We start from the raw sequence: 20721 nt of genomic DNA on the forward strand, positions 1-20721 counted from the left end.
AGCGCATGCAACTGCCGATGGTACACTAAAGGTGGCGCTGCGCAAACAACAAGCGGGAAAGTTTTTTTTTTTTTTCCAGTCAGGGAAAAAAATTTAATGACCTCTTTTTGATGCCGTACGGGGTGCGTGTGCGCGTATACGCGGTTGCCTCGGCTGATTCTTTATTCTATGGCTGTTTTGTTTTATACAGAAGTGGACGAAAGAGACCGGGACTCGTGCAGGGCAACGGGTGTCTTCTCGTTTTAAGCCCGATTGTTTTAAGCGCACCAATACGCCCAGCAGCACACGAAAGCACCCTTCGGAACACAGTACCTGTGCGTACAAAGGTTACATGAAATCGAAAATCATTCTTTGGCAGTTGGTACAAGTAAAAACAATTTACGAGTATGGGGAACAATAATATTAATTAACAGCAAACCAGCAATCATGTTTTAATGCAAAAAATGTATCATTTAGAAGCTTTATCGAGAGTTCGCAACAGGCACGCCTTCGTTTTCAGAAACAAAACAAACAGAAAACCATGTCTCGTTTGTAGGAACTATCATTGCAATACAGTCGTGAAAACCAGCATAAGATGTTTCAGTGCACAGCTTCGAATTACAGCTCCTACTTTCGCCAAGCACGGCTTAACACCCCCCCCCCCCCCCCCGTTCTTATTGCATTACGACACAGTGCGGTCAAGCTGAGAACAAAAGGAGGTGGGTTTTGTCGCAAGGAAATCGCGGCGGATCGAAAGTCAAGCGAAGCGCAAGCATTCGACCATGTGCAGGATTAATGCAAATGTACGTAGGACACAAATACACAACAATGAGAGCTGTAACAAGGTCTGAGAATGAAATCACCGACAAAAAATAACAAATATCCGCTCATTGGCAAACAGAATCTACCAGTCATTCCCGTGAAACTTGCAGCAATCGATACCTTCGCCGGCATGACCATTCCTGTGGCACCATACAGCAGTACAGTGACTATACCTACAGCAACCGCAGTGACCTACAGAAGAGAATTAACAAGCGCTATAAAGAAAACGAAACGCCGAGGACCACAGCACGCCAACCATCGGATGAAAACTATCTGCGCATTTGTGCGTCGGTTGCCCCCGTCGAACAGCGGCAGTGCATGTTTTCCGCCTCGTCACCATCACTGATAGGAAAATTCATAGTAGAACACACAAGGCACCACAATCGCTAAACAAATTCAGGGCTCAGAAGTACCACGCACAACGTAGACTTCAAATGTTACCCTTCAAATATGTAAAAAATGGACCTTTTTTTTTTTTTAAGTGGCGGCTCTTCTCGCTTTAAATTCCGAGCTTTTTTTGGTGCTTCTAGTGGATTTTTGGGAGTCCCCAAAGGCATATTTGTACGGAGTCACCATGGTTATTCTTTAGCTGTCGATTTTATCGCCCCCATTCAGCGATAGGTGAAACTTGAGACTTTTTGAGGCCTGGTTATAGGCACGCACGCTTTTCCACTCGACAGGCACAATGCTCACGTGGAAGAGTATGGTCCTTGCCGCGGAGCGACGCCAACGCGGCGAGCACCTGGTCACGCCGAGCGTTTACGAGTACGCAATGGCACTGGTACCACCGTTCGCGCTTCCGCGTGCGCTGACCAAGGCGCTCGAGTTGGACCGCGAGAACCAAGACTGCCTGAAGAGGCGCCACACGCGCATCGCCGGTAACAGCCTGCTCTGGCACTTGTGCAACCGCCACCATACGTACCGATTGTTGGGTCCAGGCTTCTATCACTGCTGCCAGAGTGAGTCTTCGGCTGTGAGAGGAATTGATCCAACTGATCACTATTCTTTAATTTTCGTAATCATACAACTTTGACGCGCTGTGTTGTCATTCGCCAATTACTCTAGCTGCAAAGTTACTTGTGAAAATGTACTGTCAGCCTCAAAATTTCGGGTAATCTGCAGCACGTGGGTCAGACTCTAATACTTCTAGTTTGGATAGGCCATCCAACACTTTTTGAGAATGGTCAGAAAACGCTGCCGAGGGTTAATAAAGGCTCGCGACAACACGCGAGCCAGATATTATAGCGCAGCACGTGGCCTGGAATGCACAATAAATTATCAAACTCAGCGAAATTGTTTTCCCTTCTCTCGACAAACCACGGAATAAGACCAAAAATGACTCGTAGTAAGCCCATCTATCAGCCAATGAATGATTTGAACATGGCGCGCTCGGTCGTTCCAGAGATTACCGCGGGAGGTCACGACTTGTCCACGCGTGCGCGCCTGATCATACTAGAAAAACCGCGCATTCGAAGAAAAAAAAGAGTGCTCAAGGTCACAAAACGCACGTCATTTTTTTTTTTTTTCGCACCTGCCATCCCTTCCTGCTTAGCTTGCAGCGATTTCGTCGGAATTAGAGAAGAGGGAATGCAATTGCAGCATACGACAAATCGTTGTTACTCCACTCGCACTGGACGAATCTTTAAAATTTTTGCACCGTTTAATTCGTGAGGCGATCAGCTCTTCCATTGAGTTCACTTCATGGTTACCTGAAAAAGTGTTTAAGAGCCCCTTTAAATAGGTGCGCAACAATATTCCCACTTTGTAGTTTTTTGTTTTTGTTTCATAGTACAGGATGTGAATCGTTGATTTGAATAGTGTTTGAGGTTACTTTGCTTTTGCTGTCTTGTTTCCACAGTGGACCAGGGATGTGGGGCATTGTCAAGCTGTTTCATGCACCTTTTTTCCTCCTCTCCCAACCGCTTGCTGTGAAACAGTGTATGGGAGATAAACTCAACCTAAAAGTCATTGGTGTAGCCAAAATATGGGGTTGCTGAACCTTTGTCCACCCAAAACATTTGAGTTTTGCACTGGAACAAATAATAACGCACAAAAACACACGCCCAACGATGCATAAGAAATGCTGGAACTCTCCCCCTTCTTCCACCAAGAAAAATTCTGGCTAGGCCCCTGCCTTCAAATGTCATGGCTAAAAACACACATTGTAAAGTCGGATATTTTTGTTTGGATTTTGCCACACTTGTTTCTTGCATTGTATGATGTCAGAAGTACACAAGAACCTCTCGATCGACTACACCTCGTTTTTGCATTTTTCCCCATTCGATAGACTAAAGCTGTGTATTTTCGAAGCCTCGTGTTTGAAGTTCCTGTATATGCAGATCAGACCACGAGTTCAAAAAAAAAAAACTTTCTTTTAGCTCTTCTTGGGGGTGTGCATGTCATCACCATAGGTGACCGGCCACTGACCAATGGCACTTGTGAAAGGAAAGAAAACTAATTGGCCTGGAAAACATTGACTGGTCTGTCATCACAAAAATGACGTTGAACTTGAAAGCGAGTGCCTACTGGCGACGTGTACAATCACAGCTTCCTGGCAGGCTTCACGTTTATACTACGACAAAAGCAATTGCAGCAGCGCCCACGATGACGTATTATCCTGCAACATTCACACAATATAAATAAATTAAGAACTGCGCATAGTCACCTGGAATGCTTGTCATTAGCTGTAAAAGGTGCCAAGAAGCAAGTCTTATTGTTTATTTTAACAGGAGAGGAATAAGATGGCTTTGTTGCTTACCCTTGATCGTCAACAATTAACGTCTCTGTGCATTCCTTGGCCAAATTTTTTGTTCGTGTGTAGAATATGCATAGTAACACTCATAAAGACCGATCAGGAGAACGCGTTTTCTGCGTTTTGTAAATTTACGTCAGCTTAATGAAGTGAACAAAAATATTCATCTTTATCTTGCTCTGTATTCAAAGTGGAGCTGACCAACAGTACCGACTGGGAGCCCCTAAGCCCGTTCGGCTTCCACAGTGGCGGCATCCTCCCAGAGCTGATCATCATGGTGATTGAGGGCTTGATGCTGTTCGTGCTGCTTGACCGGCTAGACTCGGGTCAGTTCTTCTGGATGCCAGGACCACCCGCTCCAGCAGGCCAAGGCGCTGAGGTCAGCGCTGCCAATGACGAGGTTCGCCAAGAGAGGAAGCTCGTCGAGGCAGAGGTCGCCAAGGGCAAGTCCGCAGAATATGCCATGGCCGCCAGGGGTCTGGGCAAGAGGTGAGCGAATCCATGAGTCTTTGGTGTGAAATAAAGACTAACTCTCTTATTCCGAAGCAATCATTGATAACAAAACGATGACGGTAGAAACTTTATAGAAATAATAAAAGATAGAAATATCTGGTTGCCACCCTATCTGGTCCAGGGAGCTGCAAGCCTCGACCGAATGTTTTACCTTGTTTATGAGGAACTCATAGGGTGACAATCGTAGATGCCTCATCAAACGCGACAATGGAAAGTCGGTGGTTTTAACACGAGGAATGGGGAAAATATTCACGTGATGACGTCTCCATACGGCGTAATCATGATGCCACATATTGCCCAAATGTGGGAGGTCATTGTAACGCCACGATGAAGCCATCATAACGTCATGCGTTTGGGTTATCTGTGGGCGTCATCATCACCTCTCATTGGGGCTTCTTCGAAGGCAGCTAGATCAGAGAGCCGCGTGCTGTGTGTGGCTTGTCATTGCCAACATAGCTGATTCTCAAAGTTCCTACTGGTGTCCAGCCGCGCGATCCAGAAACGCCGACTTCCTCGAAGTCATCTCCAAGGTGATACTTCAGTGCTAAGCAAGCTCTGGGAGCCATCGATGTAGCTGAAAAGATTTCACAGTTTCTGTGTTTTGAACACCACTTTCCTATAGTATAGCCATGGTAGGGCGATGATTGTGCTTGACTGAGCTGGTCGGTTGAATAAAGCGAGGGACAAGATAGCATGCGGCATTATTGGAAATTGCCCCTGCTGGAGGTATCACCTTTCACAATGTCTACTGTAAGTGCTCGGTCAAATTGGACGACATCAACACCTTGGCAAGATGCATAGACAAGCTAGCTAACGCACGAATTTTTTTAGAATCGCAATAGATGAGAATCGACAATTATACAAACGCACTTTTCATAGTACTAACTCAAAAAGAAAAATTTTCATACGCACAGATAAATAGTCTTGGAATCATTGAGCATTGCATTCGCTATCAGCTGCTATCAATATGAAACGAAAGTTTCAATAAACGGTCAGTGCTAAAATACGTTCGTGGGCTAGTTTGTTTTCATCCATAAAGTGTGAGTACGCACTAACAGACAAGGACATATATACCACTCGCTCAGTACATATTTATCAATTCGTGCGAAAATAAAAGATCAGTTGGAAGTAGCGCTCTGTCCATGTCAGTGCTCTTCTTCGTCCTTGTATGTTCGCAATTACTCACACTTCATGAATAAAAAGTCAATTACTATTCCAATGATGTGTAGTCCGAGTGTCCTCGTCCAACTAGTTGGCTGGAACCCTCCTGCCCTAGCAGGCGGTTGACGTATGAATGACTCTTGTGCGCAGGTACGGCACAACCGAAGTGGTACGCAGCGTGTCGCTTGCTCTGCGCAACAACGAGTGTCTCGGCCTGCTAGGTCTGAACGGCTCTGGAAAGACGACCACGCTGGAGATGTTGGCAGCTCTGTTACCGCCCACCAGCGGAGACGCATTCAGTCGTGGCCTTTTCATGTCCGACGATCCCAGGAAGGTAGAGTACATTCGGTGTGTTGGGCCCCTTAGAAGGTAGCCAGTAAGAGACGACTTATAAATGAGCATAAAGGTTTTTTTCTTTTCTAATCAATGAAGTCCTTGCCCTCTTTTTTTATCTTTTTATTGGTATGCGTGAAGAGTAACAAAACTCGCTGAGCTAACAAGCGTGTACTCATGACGGAAGAGGGCAAAAACAAGTTGCGCGACTTTCATGAAGAAGGCCGAAAAGAGAGAAAATTTATTTCATTCCGTTATTCATCACCATATTTTGATTACAATAAAAAATTACACTGAAGTATTTATTTATTTATTTTATTTTCATACACAGAGACACAAGGACACAGAGGAAAAGGGGAGAGAGCAAGCTGGCAACTGCCACCTGGAGTGGCACAACGCCTGCTCACTCTTTCGGAAGGAGGGAAGAAACAGAGAAAACAAAGATTAGAGGGGAGAAAGAGGAAAGAAGATGAGGAAGAAAAAAATGACAAAGACTTAGACGAGTATGAGTAAAAAAAGTATTAATCAAAAATTATTTTTAAAAAGACTTTCTATAAACGGGTGGCCAGGTTCGTTTGGTTCATAAATGTGAGGAGAGCTCGGTGGGCTTGGTCCCGTCGAGAAGTATACAACCGCTCGGAAGGAGGTAGTTGTCTAGGGTCACGCACTTAATTCCTAGGAATTTATACTCCTTAATCAGCAAAGAGCGCTACGTAGCAAATGTGGGACAGTGCACTACGAGATGCTCAAGTGCTTCGCAGGAGCCACAATCTGCACCCAACGGACTGTCCACATGCCCTTCACGGTGTGATAGTTCACGCACCAGCACAGAACCCACTCTTAGTTTGCACAACAGCGCTCGGGAACGATGAGGCAAGCCACGGCTACAAACACGGGGAGGGAACGATCCATTCGCCTCACGCTGGTCTGGGTGCTGCTTTAGGAGGTGTAGGCGTATAAGCAGATGAGCGTTGCCCATCGTACATAGAGCTACTGGACAGTCACAGCCATTATGGTTGCAAGACGAAGCAAGGCGATCCGCTTCTTCATCGCCCGCGATTCCCACGTGCGAAGGTACCCACTGTGCAGATAGGAATACCCCACGTGCCAGGATATTGTTGATGGATTCCATGATGCTGCTTAGAATAGGGCTGTCCGTCTCCTTGCTGGTCAATCGGCTAAGGGCACCACGAGAACCGGTGAGGATGACGACCTTCGATGCTGGTAACCCTTCTCGTACGTACTTTACCTTTTTTAAAGAAAGTTGAAAAATGTCGCCTTCACTGTATTCTACAGCTAGAATCCACAATGATTAACGAAAGCAAGTATTAAATTTTTAACATATTCTCCAGGGTAATTTTCTTTCTGATGAATTCTCGTTTTCTCGTCTATAATAAGCTTTACTTCGTGATTGACCCAACCTATGTTCACTTCAGCACACGACTACTCAAAGGCATCGACAAACAGGCTATTGGTCAAAGTAATGATTGCAAAAATAGCTATATTTGCTGCAGAATGCAGATAAGCCCAACAAACCTGACAAGCGACTGGAATATTCTACAAGCAAAACGGCGAAAAAACCCGTATTCAACTTATTAAACTGGCAATTCCGCTGGCATGTGATTATGCCACTTTATTCCCAATGATACTCCACTAGGTGCCACTTGGGATAATACAAAATTTTAGCGAAAATCAGGAATGCACGCAGAACTGTTACGCTCACTTTTTTTTTTCAGGATGAAAAAAATGCCAGACTTTGCTGGAGCCTTATTGCTGAACCGTAGCTTTCAAGCATACTTGATGAAATCATCGAATGCTCAAGTAGCAAGACAAGTCGAAACACGGCTGAGAAAAGACAAAATAAATAGTCATAAAACGTAGAATTAAACCGAGTCATATGTCCACAGCAACTTTATTTAAAAAAAGGTCTGATCATTGGGTAGCAGACACAAGTTTTAGGAGCCCTAGAAGTCACACGAAAAGCAAAGTATTCTTGAATGTTTAACAAATCTTTTCATGCATGGATTGAAATCAAAGCATCCACGTGATTCGTGTTATCTTTCGGACCAGCGTATTTCAAGTTAATCCTGGATCGGCGGGTTGCACCATTTTGTCGAACGCACATTGCATCCATGCATCACGGCCGAGTGACATCATAATGTGTTACAAGCACTCAGTGAAAAGGTTTTTCCTGTATTTTTTTAACTGTCATCCCAAAGTGTAGGTCTTAGAATTACGAAAATCTAAATTCATTTCAAGTGTTTAACAGACTTTTTTTATAATAGTGCATTGTGTGTCTTTCACCTCCGATTCCAACGCTTCAAAAAGCCATAAGTTCATTTAAAACACTTAGGCTTCAACGCTTGGTATCTAGTAAAGCCGGCAAAATAGTCCTCAAATTGCACCATGTTGCTGCAGACAAACGTTTACGTACACCTCACTGAGGTGGCCAAGCACTCACGCTCAAAAAACAGCCATGCCTGCTTTCATTCGTAAAAACCTTTTACTTTCAAGAAAATTAGATTTGGTTCACATTCAGGTTTCCAAAAAAATTACACTTGGTTCACATTCAGGTTAGTATTCAGGTAGGCATTCAGGTTAGCAAATCCGCTACGGCTGCTCAATGTTTCGAGACACTAAGCTGTAAAGCGTACATGTTAGCCACTTGCAACCAGCTCAACAGACACACTCATCTTTGCATCATCGATACAACGTTGGAGTCTTTAGTGCCTTTAGAAGCATATATATTTGTCATGCAATCCTGATCAGCTGCACTTACGAAATGAAAACGTACTTCCACTACAATTACGCACAGCAAGTGTGTCGCTAATGTCAATACCTAAATACCCGAGACACGAGCTTTTAGACGAGTCAGCGCGATAGTTTGATAGGGTGTGTGAGCCCAGCACTGTTAATTCACATCAGCGCTGTTCCTTTGTGCTGTCCTCTAGCTTGTGTGCTTCCATAGAAAAGACGCCTGAAAGATTCTTCTCGTGGTGCAGTGGCAGTCAAGCGTGGGCTACTGCCCCCAGAAAGGTGGCCTTCTCGATCAGCTGACGGGCTCGGAATTCCTGAAACTGATTGCCAACCTTCGTGGCGTGCCCCACGAAAAGGTCGACATGATCGTGTGCAGCCTGCTGCGCGTCGTCGGCATCGCTAAGCATAAAGCTGAGCAACCATGCGGATCCTACAGGTATACTGCCCTGTCCACCATTTTTTTTATCTCTCTGAAAGGGCGGAAGCCGCTCCGACTTTGCAGTGGCCAATTTGGCAATGTCGTTTTTTTTTTTTTTCTCGTTAAGCTATTCTAGAATAGCCGTGGTGGGGACTAGTCGGTTGCGCATAGTCGAATGATCATCGAAGCTTTTGCGATGCACCGAAATTGCATTGACATTTGTACTGACATGCCGTCCTGCAGGTAGGCAAGCTCCGTACATGTGCGTGAGTGCCATGATGTGAACTGATTATAGACTCCCCCATGGAATGTTACTCGTGCTTGCAGAATATTCGTTCGCCTCGTTCCATCAGCGTATGCATGTGTTACAACTTTGTCAACTAAACATATGTTCACGCTTGTCCTGCTCACATGAGCAGGTGTAGGATTCCCCTTTAAGGGGGGAGGGGGGCGAAAATACGTTGCAGGTCGTAGTGCCTTCCTTTCTATTATTCAATCTATGGGGTAGACTTTCTGATATCGGGGGTGGGCGCCCCGCCCCCACTTTCCCACTCGTCGACACGCTCATGTCTCTTCACATGTGCTTATTCTGCATCTTTTTCTGTGAGCCTATCTGCAGTGCACTGCAAAATGCAAGTGCCCTAGCCTGCCATACAACAAATGTTCGTAGGGACGTTACATTTGTCACATAAGGGCTCTTACCGTTCGTAATGAACTGCTTGTAGCTTTTGGGCCGGCCTTCGTATTTCGGCTCATCATCACCGTTCGTCTCTGGACGTGCAGCAACAACGCATGACGAGTATCAGGTGCAGACGCCCTGGCAGCAAACTTCGGACATGTTTCAAGGCATTCAGGTGCTGAGCTGAGGTCCAGATAACTGATTGGGAAACAATTGCCTCGATTCCAAGTCGAGGGAGTTCATTCCCAAAAGCGAGATCACGAAGAACGCATTCAGGTAGATTCAATGGTAGTTGTGTCTCTTCAAAGAAGGTGTTTTCCAGGAACTAAGATCATCAAAGGGTCATTCCTATATTGCAGCTGTCGTTTTCACCGACATATAAGCGTTATTTAACTACCATACAAGACAAAGCTCCGTTCTTGGCGACATTATCTCACTATGAATCGTAACATGGAATGGAATGAGAACCAAAGAACTCCACATTACTTTTTTCTACGAAAACCGCAGAGCAACGGTAATGAGCTGTGACGTGAGAGGTGGTGTTGCTTAGTGTTTAGTTCATCACTTTTTTGTACAATCTTTTGACCAAGGTAGGGAAGAGAAAACGTGCCATGATCGGGGAAGAAGGATGCCTGAGAGGGGGGGGGGGTGAGCTCCTCTACTACGAAGTTTTTCAATATTTTATGCCTCTATATTTAAGCGAGGTGATCGCAAAATACGCAGTTGTCATGAACCAACCCCACCTCGTCCAACTCTTCATATTGCTGCATATGCACAGGCACAAAGTCTCACTAACCTAAGGGGTGGTGGAGCCCTGTCCCCCTATTCGCGCCTAAAATTCTTTTCTCGCTGCACCTCCACTCCGTAATTACGCGAATGATATACAGAGGAGCTACAGTAAAGCCCATTCTTGCGATCGTGCTCCCTCTTTCTCTTTGCAGTCACGGTGCCAGGCGCAAGCTGTCCGTGGCAGCGGCTATCGTGGGACTCCCACGGATCGTGCTTCTCGACGAACCGTCGGCGCGTGTGGACATCTGGGCGCGCAGGATGATCTTCAAGGCTCTCCAGGCGATCATCAGGAAGGGATACTCGTCCATTATCCTCTCCTCGAACTGGTGGGTACTTGCAGTCAGCGAGCTTCGCTTCGCTTATTCATGGTCGACTTGCTGAAACTGCTGATCTTGCAAAATTTCTTCAAAATGCATCAGCAAAACCGCTCATTTTATAGTTTTCTAGACAATGACAAACATTTTGTCAGCACATAAAACTATGAAGTCCGTGACGAAAAACGTATCTTCTGGAGCACTTCAGGACAATGTTAAGAGATGTGCAAGGAAGCCAGTATCGAGGCAGTAAGCGGTGATTGTTTCTAGGTAACTCTCCTCAAGTCTTAATTTTGAGTGCGTGTCATGCACAAGAAAATATGGTAAACTAATTTTACCTTAGGCTCCTGTAAGTGATCTGACAGTTGCAGTTCTGAGAGGGCAAAACGAGAATAAAGATGTATTACTTAAACGGGCCCTGAAACACTTTTTTGATGAACCACGGAATTAATTCACTGGAAAGCGTATTGTCTCACAAATTCAACGCCGCAAAAATGTTAATAATCCGTCCAGTACGAGCGGAGTTGCAAAGATTTGTCACGCGCTGCAATCGCATTCTTTCTTCTCTCGTCCCGACGAAAGCGCTGGAAGCTAAGCAGGGAGATATGAGAGAGGTCAAACAAAAAACGTCACGCGTGCCTGGCAACCTTGAGCACTTTTTCCTTTTTTTTTTCTCTTTGAATACGCGGCTTTTCTGTGCAATCGCGTGCGCATGCGTGGACAAATGACGGCCTCTTGCGGCGATCTCTGTAACAACCGAAGCGCGCCATGTTCAAATCAGCCAATGGCTGATATATGGACAATCTGTGTGCGATTTTTGAGCGTCTTCCGTCATTTGTCAAGGGAAGAGCAAGCAATTTTTAGCTGACTTCGATAATTCATTGTAAATTTCAGGCCTAGTGCTGCGCTATAACATTTGGCTCGTGTGTTCTCGGTAGCCTGTACACAGATCAGCAGCGTTTTCTGACCATGCTCAAGAACTGTTGCAGGGCCCTTTTAATCCATGGCCTGTTGCAGTGTGCCTGCAAGCACGTGGCCAAGAATATTTAGGCAAGAAGGGACAATTGCTGAAAGACTTACAATTTGAGAAAAACACTCATTTTTATTACAAACTTGCTGTGAAACACTCCATGAAAATCCCGGAGAAACACGTCATGGCAGTCTATATGTTGCTCGAATGCTGGCCTACAAGCAGCGGAATCGAATTCCCGACATAGTGGCCGTATTTTCGATGTAGGCGAAAATGCTTTAGGCTCATGTACTTATATTTAGGTTCATGTTAAAGAACACCTGGTGGTCGGAATTTCCGAAATCCTCACTTAAAAAGCGTCTCATAGTCATGTCGCGAGTTTGGGATGTTAAGCCCCAAAAATTATCAGTATGAAATTCCAGGGAAGGGCAGCCGCACCCTCTGTCCTTAGGCTATAGGCCTAAAGTAGTTCAATTATTTACACTAGATCATATGTTTACAAAAGAGAAACTTCGTTTTAAAGATGAGGCATTCGTAGAGTTTATTTCGAGACTTCAATTTCCAGTTTTCATCACGGTGTTGCCAGATGAAATGGTCAATTTTGTTTGGCCCACTGCATAGTAAAGTATACTAATAGTAATTGCTGGAGTTTATTGTCCCCAACCCACCCCATGATTTTGGGGCACGGCCTAGTGGAGGCTTTCCAAAACTTCGATAACCTGGGGTTCTTTAACCTGCACCTCAAATAGGGACACTGGCCTCAACGATTTTAGCCTCCATCAAAAATCTTTGATCCCGTGACCTGTGCGTAGTAATGGAAACACTGTATATGTAATTACTGCCAACACTTCATCATCACTGTTATGAAGCGACCACAGGAACTTGCCTATTCGCATGTCGGCTGCCAAATGATTGATCTAACAGCTGACAGCTTTGATAACATATATAGAATGAACACGCTTGCCGGTATCATGCGCATGTGTTCATGCAGGATCGTCTGTAGAAAGTGTTCACTGTAAGTGACATCTATCTATAGAGCCGTAACATGTGAAAACAAACTTTTGCAAGACGTTTGAGCTTCCTCTTCGAGAGTAAAATGCGATAGTGTAATCGAACACAGTGCACTTCACCATCTTAATTGCTAGCCTATTATTAACTTCGATTCTGGGTTCATGTCTCAACCGTGCCGCGACAAAACGGATGACCGTGCACGTAACACTGGCTGTTTCAAAGTGTCTTAGCCAGAATGCATACTGCCTGTAAACTTGTTAGGTAATCAATACACCATAATTCTTCCATTTGCGAGTCAGAGAAGGACCAAATGGGCAAACGTGAACCTACGCAGCTGTTCATTTTGTAGAGTATTTTGCAGCTCTTGATGAAGAAAAATGTTTGATCGCTTTTTACCTAATGAGTGGCCCTTTGAAACACCCACTCGCTGCGCTGTTCACATGTTTTGACACCTGGCGCGATTCCACGCTTCCGCCCCGCAATATTACATTGTTCAGGAGACCCTTTCCACTAGATGACATTCTCATAGGGCGTTATTTTTCCCAAGCAGTTTCATGTAGTAGCATGGATTTCTGGTTTAACACTTACTTGCCACGGCAACGGCCTCGATTCGATTCTCACTCGAACATGAAATTTTTATTTAATATTTTATTTGCGTCTTTTTTATTTATTTATTTTGTCATGAAGATGTTTTTACCACTGACAACCAATGGCACCGACACCAACGCCGACACTGACACCAGAATTGCTTCAACACAAGCTCTTTGACAATGTAGCAATCAAAGCGCACTGCACTGCATGCAGTGGCGATTATTATAGCATGTCAAATATTACTTGTTTCCCTAACAATCCCTGATGCGAACGCAAAAGTAGGCATCAATCTCAATGAATAAGTTTTTTTACCGCGTTTACGAGAAGTTCTGGGTCGACAAGATAAAAGCGACCAAAATTACGGCAACGCTGTAGTGGCCAAAACACAGAAAACAAGCATAACCTAATAAAGGGTTTTCCTGCAAGTGGCGTGTGTCTCCCTCTAATTGTATTGATACACGCCGATCGATCGATGGAGAAACACGTGCTCTTTCTTTAAGCGCATGTCGTCGATCGTGAAAAAGGATCCTACTTAATTGATTTGCGCTAGCGCTATTAACAGCGAAGGGTTCGGCACATATCGTTAGTGTCAAGTCGACGATTATAATGCTCACGACACTATTTCTTTTCGATGTTTCTGCTTATCTGACCTAACAAAGCAGCAGCAATTCGTGAACGTTATCCACCACGACGAATACTGGTATCTTCTGTGTGTATTCATGCCTGTTCATTGGCTCTTATCTCATGTTAGTTTTTTGGTTCCTCCTTTAGCTGAGCAATAATTTGGGCTAGTTCCAAGTGGTTCATGATTTCTCCCTGCGCTACGGATCATGAGGCGAGGACTAGACACGGACTACAGGGCCGGTGATGCGCAGTTACAGTATTGAATAGCATTGCACTACACACCTCCTGTAGTCGCTGTCTCAAACTCGTGTCGCAATGCGCCGCACAACGAGAAATCGTGAATTGTATTTTATTACAGTCAAATCGCACCAACTGACCGAGTTTTGTATTCGGCTTATGTAACAAACGCTCGCAAAACTCGGACTGTGTGCGTGTCCTTTTCAGCATGGACGTGTGCGAGGCGCACTGCACCCGTGTGGGTATTCTGGTGTCGGGCCAGCTGCAGTGCCTGGGCAACGTGGACCAGTTGCTGTCGCGCTTCGGCCACGGCTTCACCCTGCAGATCAAGTGCGTCTCCAGGGACATGAGCATCGCGCCCGCTCTCGAAAATGCCGTGGCCGCGCTCTTTCCGGGCATCCTGCTCATCGACGTGCACCCGGTACGCGTTTTGGGACACCGCTAAATCGTGAGACGAATTCAAAGGCGGATTTCACCATGGGTGGCATTTAAATTTGGAATGGCAGCTGTCTCTTTCACCTGGTTCCTTGTACATGTTAGCGCGTGTAATCCTGCGTGCGTGTATGCGTGAGCAGATTTCTGCAGCGCATAGTCACGGACAATATTGCCTGTCACTTGATCGCAAACTATTGCACATCATAGTATAATTTCAGCTTTCTAGCAGTAGTATGTTGATACGCTGCATTTCTGACGCATAGTTATCGCCCGCGATCCATCGCATATATTAGAAAAAAATGTATTTTACAATAGGATACCTTAGAAGTCGACCGCATTTCCACCTCAAAGGCAGATGTAGACAAGTTTGCACCAATGAGCACGCACGCCAGGCTGATGTGAGGCGGGCAGTGAACCGCTTCCGCAGAACGTTTTACTGCCGAGTGCACGAATGGAATTACTCCTTTACTCGGGGAAATTATCGTTGTCCTGCTTCGTCCATCTGTGCGGGGCGTTTTCGTTAAGATATATTTGACCACAGAATTATACAGCGCTTACCAATATGTCACCACTGGTAACCAACCTTTAAAAGACTTATGAGCCATCTCAATGGCGTCTCGTCATCTCGTATACAATATATACAAGAGTTCCCCGGCCAGTCAAGCCGTTCAAAGACCAGCAAATATCGGCTGTTCGTTTCTGTGGGCGAATGTTTGTCACCGTATTTCGCAGCGGTGGCGGCAAGGACACGTGCGCACATGCGCATCCAATTCGGCGCGCCACCGTTATCTAGTCCACAATAGTAACACTGTGATGCAGTGCAGATGCAATCAGAGAGATCAGCGCGTACACAGAAGTGTAGTAGGCAGCGTTGTAGCAAAAGGAGCGCCGTGGATATTTCCAGGTATGGTAAGAAAAGCAGCATCACTCGACGTTTAAGCTTTATTTTCACGCTGCGGCAATAATCATTTGCTGGTGTCGTGCCGCACTAGTGAATTGGGTGCTATGTGTGACTCGCCAATGTTGTATACGTTAATGCTAAAATGGTGCACACTAACACAATCACGTGAGCATAGTGTTACGCAGATAGGACCGCAAACAGAAAAGGAGAATGTGGCGTAGCCTTTTTGCTACAACAATTCGTCATTTTGGGGAATAGCGACGAGGGAATGAACTGTTATTGATAATGTGGTTACTCTGATAGCGACTAATGATTGACGGGAATCTGTTAAACGGAAATGCTGCTTAAATAGAACAAGTGCTTCTGATATGTGGGGTTTAACGTCCAAAAACCATCATATGACCATGAGAGACGCCGTAGTGGAGGGCTCCGAAAATTTCGACCACCTGAGGTTCTTTAACGTGCGTCCAAATCTGAGCACACAGTTCTACAGCATCTTCGCCTCCATCGAAAATGCAGCTGCCGCAGCCGGGATTCGATTCCGCGACCTGCGGGTCAGCAGCCGAGTACCTTAGCCACTATATACCACCCCGGCTGGACAACAAGCGCTTCTGACAAGATTGGTTTTGTGCTTGCATTTCGCAACCTTCTTTATCTCTCGGTAAACGGTACTCCTGTTAAATGAAACATATTTTGATGGTCTCTTTAGGTTCCGTTTAGTTAGAATCCACTGTATTTATCAGGGAAGCAAAAACTGCTCTTCCCAGTCCTCTCCTATTGCGCAAATAAAAAGAAATGTCGCGTTGCCAAGAAACGTCTGCAAAAGCCATCTACGACCTTCCAACTGCCTATTCTTGAGTTTAATGCTTCGAGCAATGCACAACCATCTTTCGGCTAGAGGTATTAAGTGAACGTGCTGTGCAACTCGACATCATACATGCATGTTACATGCAAACATCATTACGAATATGCTATGCGGCGTAAATTCTCGAAGTACATGTATTTGCAAGCCCACGTGCTACTGCGGAAATATTCTGATCGCTGTCATGAGCATGAGACGTTGGACATGTCAGTTACGTACACAAGTGCCACATGATCCACACGATGCCCCTCCTCTCTTCCTTTTGACGCTGCAGGGCCTGTTCCTGTTCTCCATGAGAGAGATGATGCAGTGGAGCGTTCTGTTTGCACGCGTCAACCAGCTGCGGCGGCAGTTCCTGCTCGAGTCTGTGAACGTATCCAGCACGGGACTCGAGGAGGTCTTCATCGGCTTCGTGCGCGACACGCGTGGTTCGGCACTCTCACCCACGGTCTTCTCGCCAAGCGGTCCATCATCGCCCGCTGCACCTGCGAGATAACCTGCACCCGGCGGTGGGCCACCTTTGGTGGGTGCTGCGACAATAACTGCAGCGCCTTCCCCTTCCCCCTTGGTGGTTCCTATGGGTTCGCAAAAAGAGGCAGCCAAAAGGATCGCCGCAGCCCCCGGCGTGTGCGGCACGGCTTTATATATTTAGGGGCTCCAGTGCGTAACCGCGCGTCCTCAAGACATGACCCTTATACGCGTATAATAGTTAGTATGTGTTCACGTAGCTTGGTCGCCAACAAGACGATAAAATAAATGGATCTCTTGTTTGTTTGTTTTTTTTTTGACGCGTACAAGTAAATAAGTAGACATTATTTGATGAAATTACTTTCTATCACTTTTTTATTTGATAATTTGGCCAGAATACATTGAACTACCTCTGTGTCCATGTTGCTAACGTGTTCTTTAAAGCTCGAGGTAAGGGTTCGGATTCCGGCTGCGGCGGCTGCATTTCCGGTGGAGGCGGAAATGTTGTAGGCCCGTGTACTCAGATTTGGGTGCACGTTAAAGAACCCCAGGTGGTCTAAATTTCCGGAGCCCTCCACTACGGCGTCTCTCATAATCATCAGTGGTTTTGGGACGTTAAACCCCACATATCAATCAAGCTCGAGGTAAAACATCAGGTGTCCTCCAATACTCCTGCACCATTGCTTATCAATAACCAAGCAACAGCTGCTCATTACGCAGCTTTAATCTCGCCAAGCCGCGCATGCGCTGAAGAGCAGCCCCCACCAAGCTGCACCCCCATACGAAGACTGTCCGTGCAGCCGCCGTGCCACGTTTGTCAGGTGTGGCGCAAACCGGCAACGAGCGACGAAAATCCGACATCGGCAGCGTTGGCCCCATGAATAGAAAGAATAAGTGTATGGGTCCCAGCAGAAATCGAACCCTAGCATTCTGCGTGGCAATAGAGTATTCTACTCAACTCGCTCGCTGAATTCCGTGACGACCGGTTTGGCCCCGCGATCTCCGACGACAGCGCAACTCTGGCCGACCGGCTCGCCCTCCGCCATCTCCTGACGCCGTGAAGCTCTCGCTGAGTGGTGCCCCGTCCTCGGACTCCTTCAACCGTGTCCATATTTCTTCTTACTTATGTGTGTGTGTGTCCTCGCCTCTATCCCTATTCCTTTAATCCTCCTTATTATTTTTAATCCCTCCTTACACCCATCCCTCGTGAGCCACTCTTGAGGTGTCGCACTATGATGCAGGCCGGTACGGGCTCACTTTTATCTTCTTTCCTCTCTATTAGAATCGCTTACACACAGTATTCTACCGCAGAGCCAGGCCAGGTCTAGAAACTACACTTTTCAAATAGACCCTATATAATGTTAGTGAAACGTCCAGTCTGCTTGCAGCTCCGGCTATCCAATTTTACACACATTACATATGTTTTCGTATGATAGAACCCCCCCCCCCGTCTCGTTAACTTCAATTGCAATTTAGTACCATCCACTGAAGTCGACATATGTAGCAGTGTCCAAGGCTGCATCCTCGTGAGCAATGGCACTTCTAATCAGCTTACCGCTTCTGATGTTGCTAAATATCCATCTTGCTGTTGGCATCGTTACGCAACTGCAAACTACTAATATAATACATATCCGGCTGTTTAACAAATGTCTGTGCGTGCATTTTTTTATATTTCTTATGTCCACTTGGTGATGTTTTGCTCAATGGAAAATTACAACACAGTCACCTTCCATGCGCACGCTTCGCATAACATCGATTTCCAAGGTATATGGGATCTTCTGATTTTTTTTTCTTCGCTCACAACTAACGACGCCGTTTTCCACCCCGCCACCGGACTTTATGTGAAGTGAATTCTTTAACGCTATCGAGGTAAAAGACCCTGTACGGACGTCATGTAGTGCAAACAGATGCAAAGTAATGTTGGTGGCTGGAGCATTCGATTGCACCAGACGGCGCACACAGCGCACCGCATAAGGCGACATCAAGCATGTTGTTTAAGCGTCCACTCATTACAATGCGTTAGTCCATTATTGTAATTCTTCAGCGACAACATCAACAAATTGGACAGCTGCGTAAGTGCGCATGTTTCCTTGCGAACGCGTCGTTCGTACTTCGCAAAAAGAGGAGTTATGTCGTAGTGGGTACTTCAATCAAGTAATGCCTTCAAGTAATGTCTAGGCTTACAAGACCGAAACCACGGTATTATGAGAAACGCCGTAATGTAGGGCAACGAAAATTTCAACGACGTGGTGTTCATTAACGTGCACCGACACCAAACACCAGTGAGGCACGTGGCATTAATATGTGAGCGGCGCGGCCTTAACTAGTCCTACAATATAATGCATTCCTCTCTTAAAGGAGGCATTATCTGCTATGCGACAGTGTGCTGGTAAAGCATCATTCGAAATCCGAATAATCATTTCTTGACCAATCCCTCAGTGCAGGTGTAAGCCATTTTTTAAGCCATCATCATCATCATCAAAAACACACAGGGCACCCTGCGATGTTTGTCTCCCTTGTCGTTCGTTGTTTTCTTGGTGCCGGCCATTTAGAATCAGTCATCTACATTCCTCACTAGAGTAGTGCAATAGAGATAGTGCATTCCTTATATTACCGTATCTGTATACGTTCGTTTATAGCGTCTTTGTTTTTGAATAGCGCTGCCGACAGTCAAGCTGTGACGGTTGATAGCTTTAAAACTCGTCCTCGGTGTGTTTTGTTTTTGTTTTTTACGCGTCCTTTACGCTTGAGTGAGGCTCCGCAAGGGTCATGTCAATTCCCCCTCATCATATGACCTAATTTGTTTCTGTCACAGTAAAAAGATCGCCTTTGATGTGAAACTGTGATTTCTCTAGTAAATATTGTAAATATTCACAGAGCTGGACGTAAGTGCTGGACGAGAATTTTCTGGGGGAGGCGTAATTGGTACTCGGGCCACTAAAGATTGAATCTCGCCAGAAGAAAGCTGTAAGCTTTACGTGTCGCCTCTATGACACATATTTCGGCGGCGAAGCTCCCTATGCCGTGAGTCGTGCGTCCGCGATGTATGTAGTCGTCGTCATGGTAGCAGGTAGCCACCTCCACGGCCAGACTAGAGGAGCGGCACGCACGCACCCTTCTCAACTTAGGAGGAAACCCACCCACGTTTATCATAAATAAAAAGATTATTGTTCCTCATGAAATAACTTACAGAGACGAGTATTGCTGACTTATTCTCCAGTAAAATTTGCCTTGCATTTGATGCTTAATAAAAAAAAAACACAGCATAACAACAGAGTGCATGATGATGATGCGGCGAAGCATTCGTCAGTCCTTTAGTTCTTGCTTCCGGCCGTCCGTGCGTCCGTCTGTGCGATCGTTCGTGTGCGCGTCCGTGCGGGTGTCCGTCCATCCGTGCATTTGTCCATGCGTCCTTCCGTGCGTCCGTCCGTGTGTGCGTCCATTCGTGCGTCCGTCCGTCCGTGCATCTGTCTGTCTGTCAATCCATGCGTCTGTCCATCCGTCTGTCCATGCAGTGAACATTCCAAGCACCACCATCTCGCATCTTTTCAAGATATATCCATCACATTGAAGTACCGCCACCCAGCGGACATTCCAAGGACTAGACAAGAGGTGGCACGGTCGGACTAGAGGACCGGCACGTGCGCACTCTCTTACGGCCTGCGCTTCGTGTCTAGTTCCCACCTTTCACCGCCACTAGTTTATGGCATTTCGGCCCAACCTGTTTAGAAAAGTTTATTGTCACAGACGTCATTATTATTTCAACAGAACAATTTCTCCTTAGACATACAATGCCGATGATAAAAAAACAAACTTCATTTACATGAACACGGATATGAAATGACGTGGAAAAAACATGCACAATTGATGGTTCACACAAACACAGCCACGCAGAAATAAGTCACAAAAGGATAGATACACAGAAAAAGAGGCACAAATAACACATGTGTTCAGAAAAAGTCGTTAACGATTTAGAGCACTAGGTGCTCTCCTATGGGATAGCTGTGTGCCGTCCCCCAAAGATGAATCGCTACACCATGATAAAATAAAGGAGGTTACGCCAAGCGAGGCTAATGTGGGAACCTTTTCTACGCAAAGTCTGTCT

The 20721-nt window shown here is 45.8% G+C and overlaps 1 protein-coding gene across 1 annotated transcript; it reads left to right on the top strand.

Annotated features, from left to right (window-relative positions):
• Positions 1 to 1573: 1573 nt before the first annotated feature.
• Positions 1574 to 16644, top strand: LOC142802891 (phospholipid-transporting ATPase ABCA3-like). The gene is made up of 8 exons (XM_075887971.1): positions 1574 to 1760; positions 3745 to 4042; positions 5378 to 5596; positions 6705 to 6759; positions 8563 to 8753; positions 10356 to 10529; positions 14158 to 14371; positions 16423 to 16644. The coding sequence occupies exons 1-8, from the start codon at positions 1574 to 1576 to the stop codon at positions 16642 to 16644; spliced, it is 1560 nt and encodes a 519-aa protein (XP_075744086.1).
• The last annotated feature ends 4077 nt before the right edge of the window (positions 16645 to 20721 follow it).

The sequence above is a fragment of the Rhipicephalus microplus genome, chromosome 3 (assembly GCF_043290135.1).
Source record: "Rhipicephalus microplus isolate Deutch F79 chromosome 3, USDA_Rmic, whole genome shotgun sequence".
Lineage (NCBI taxonomy): Eukaryota > Metazoa > Arthropoda > Arachnida > Ixodida > Ixodidae > Rhipicephalus > Rhipicephalus microplus.

Coding starts and splice junctions, on each gene's coding strand:
- LOC142802891 (XM_075887971.1), top strand. CDS start 1,574: ATGGCACTGGTACCACCGTTCGCGCTTCCGCGTGCGCTGACCAAGGCG. Junction 6,760..8,562: donor TAAGGGCACCACGAGAACCG/GTGAGGATGACG, acceptor CTCGTGGTGCAG/TGGCAGTCAAGCGTGGGCTA. Junction 14,372..16,422: donor TGCTCATCGACGTGCACCCG/GTACGCGTTTTG, acceptor TTGACGCTGCAG/GGCCTGTTCCTGTTCTCCAT.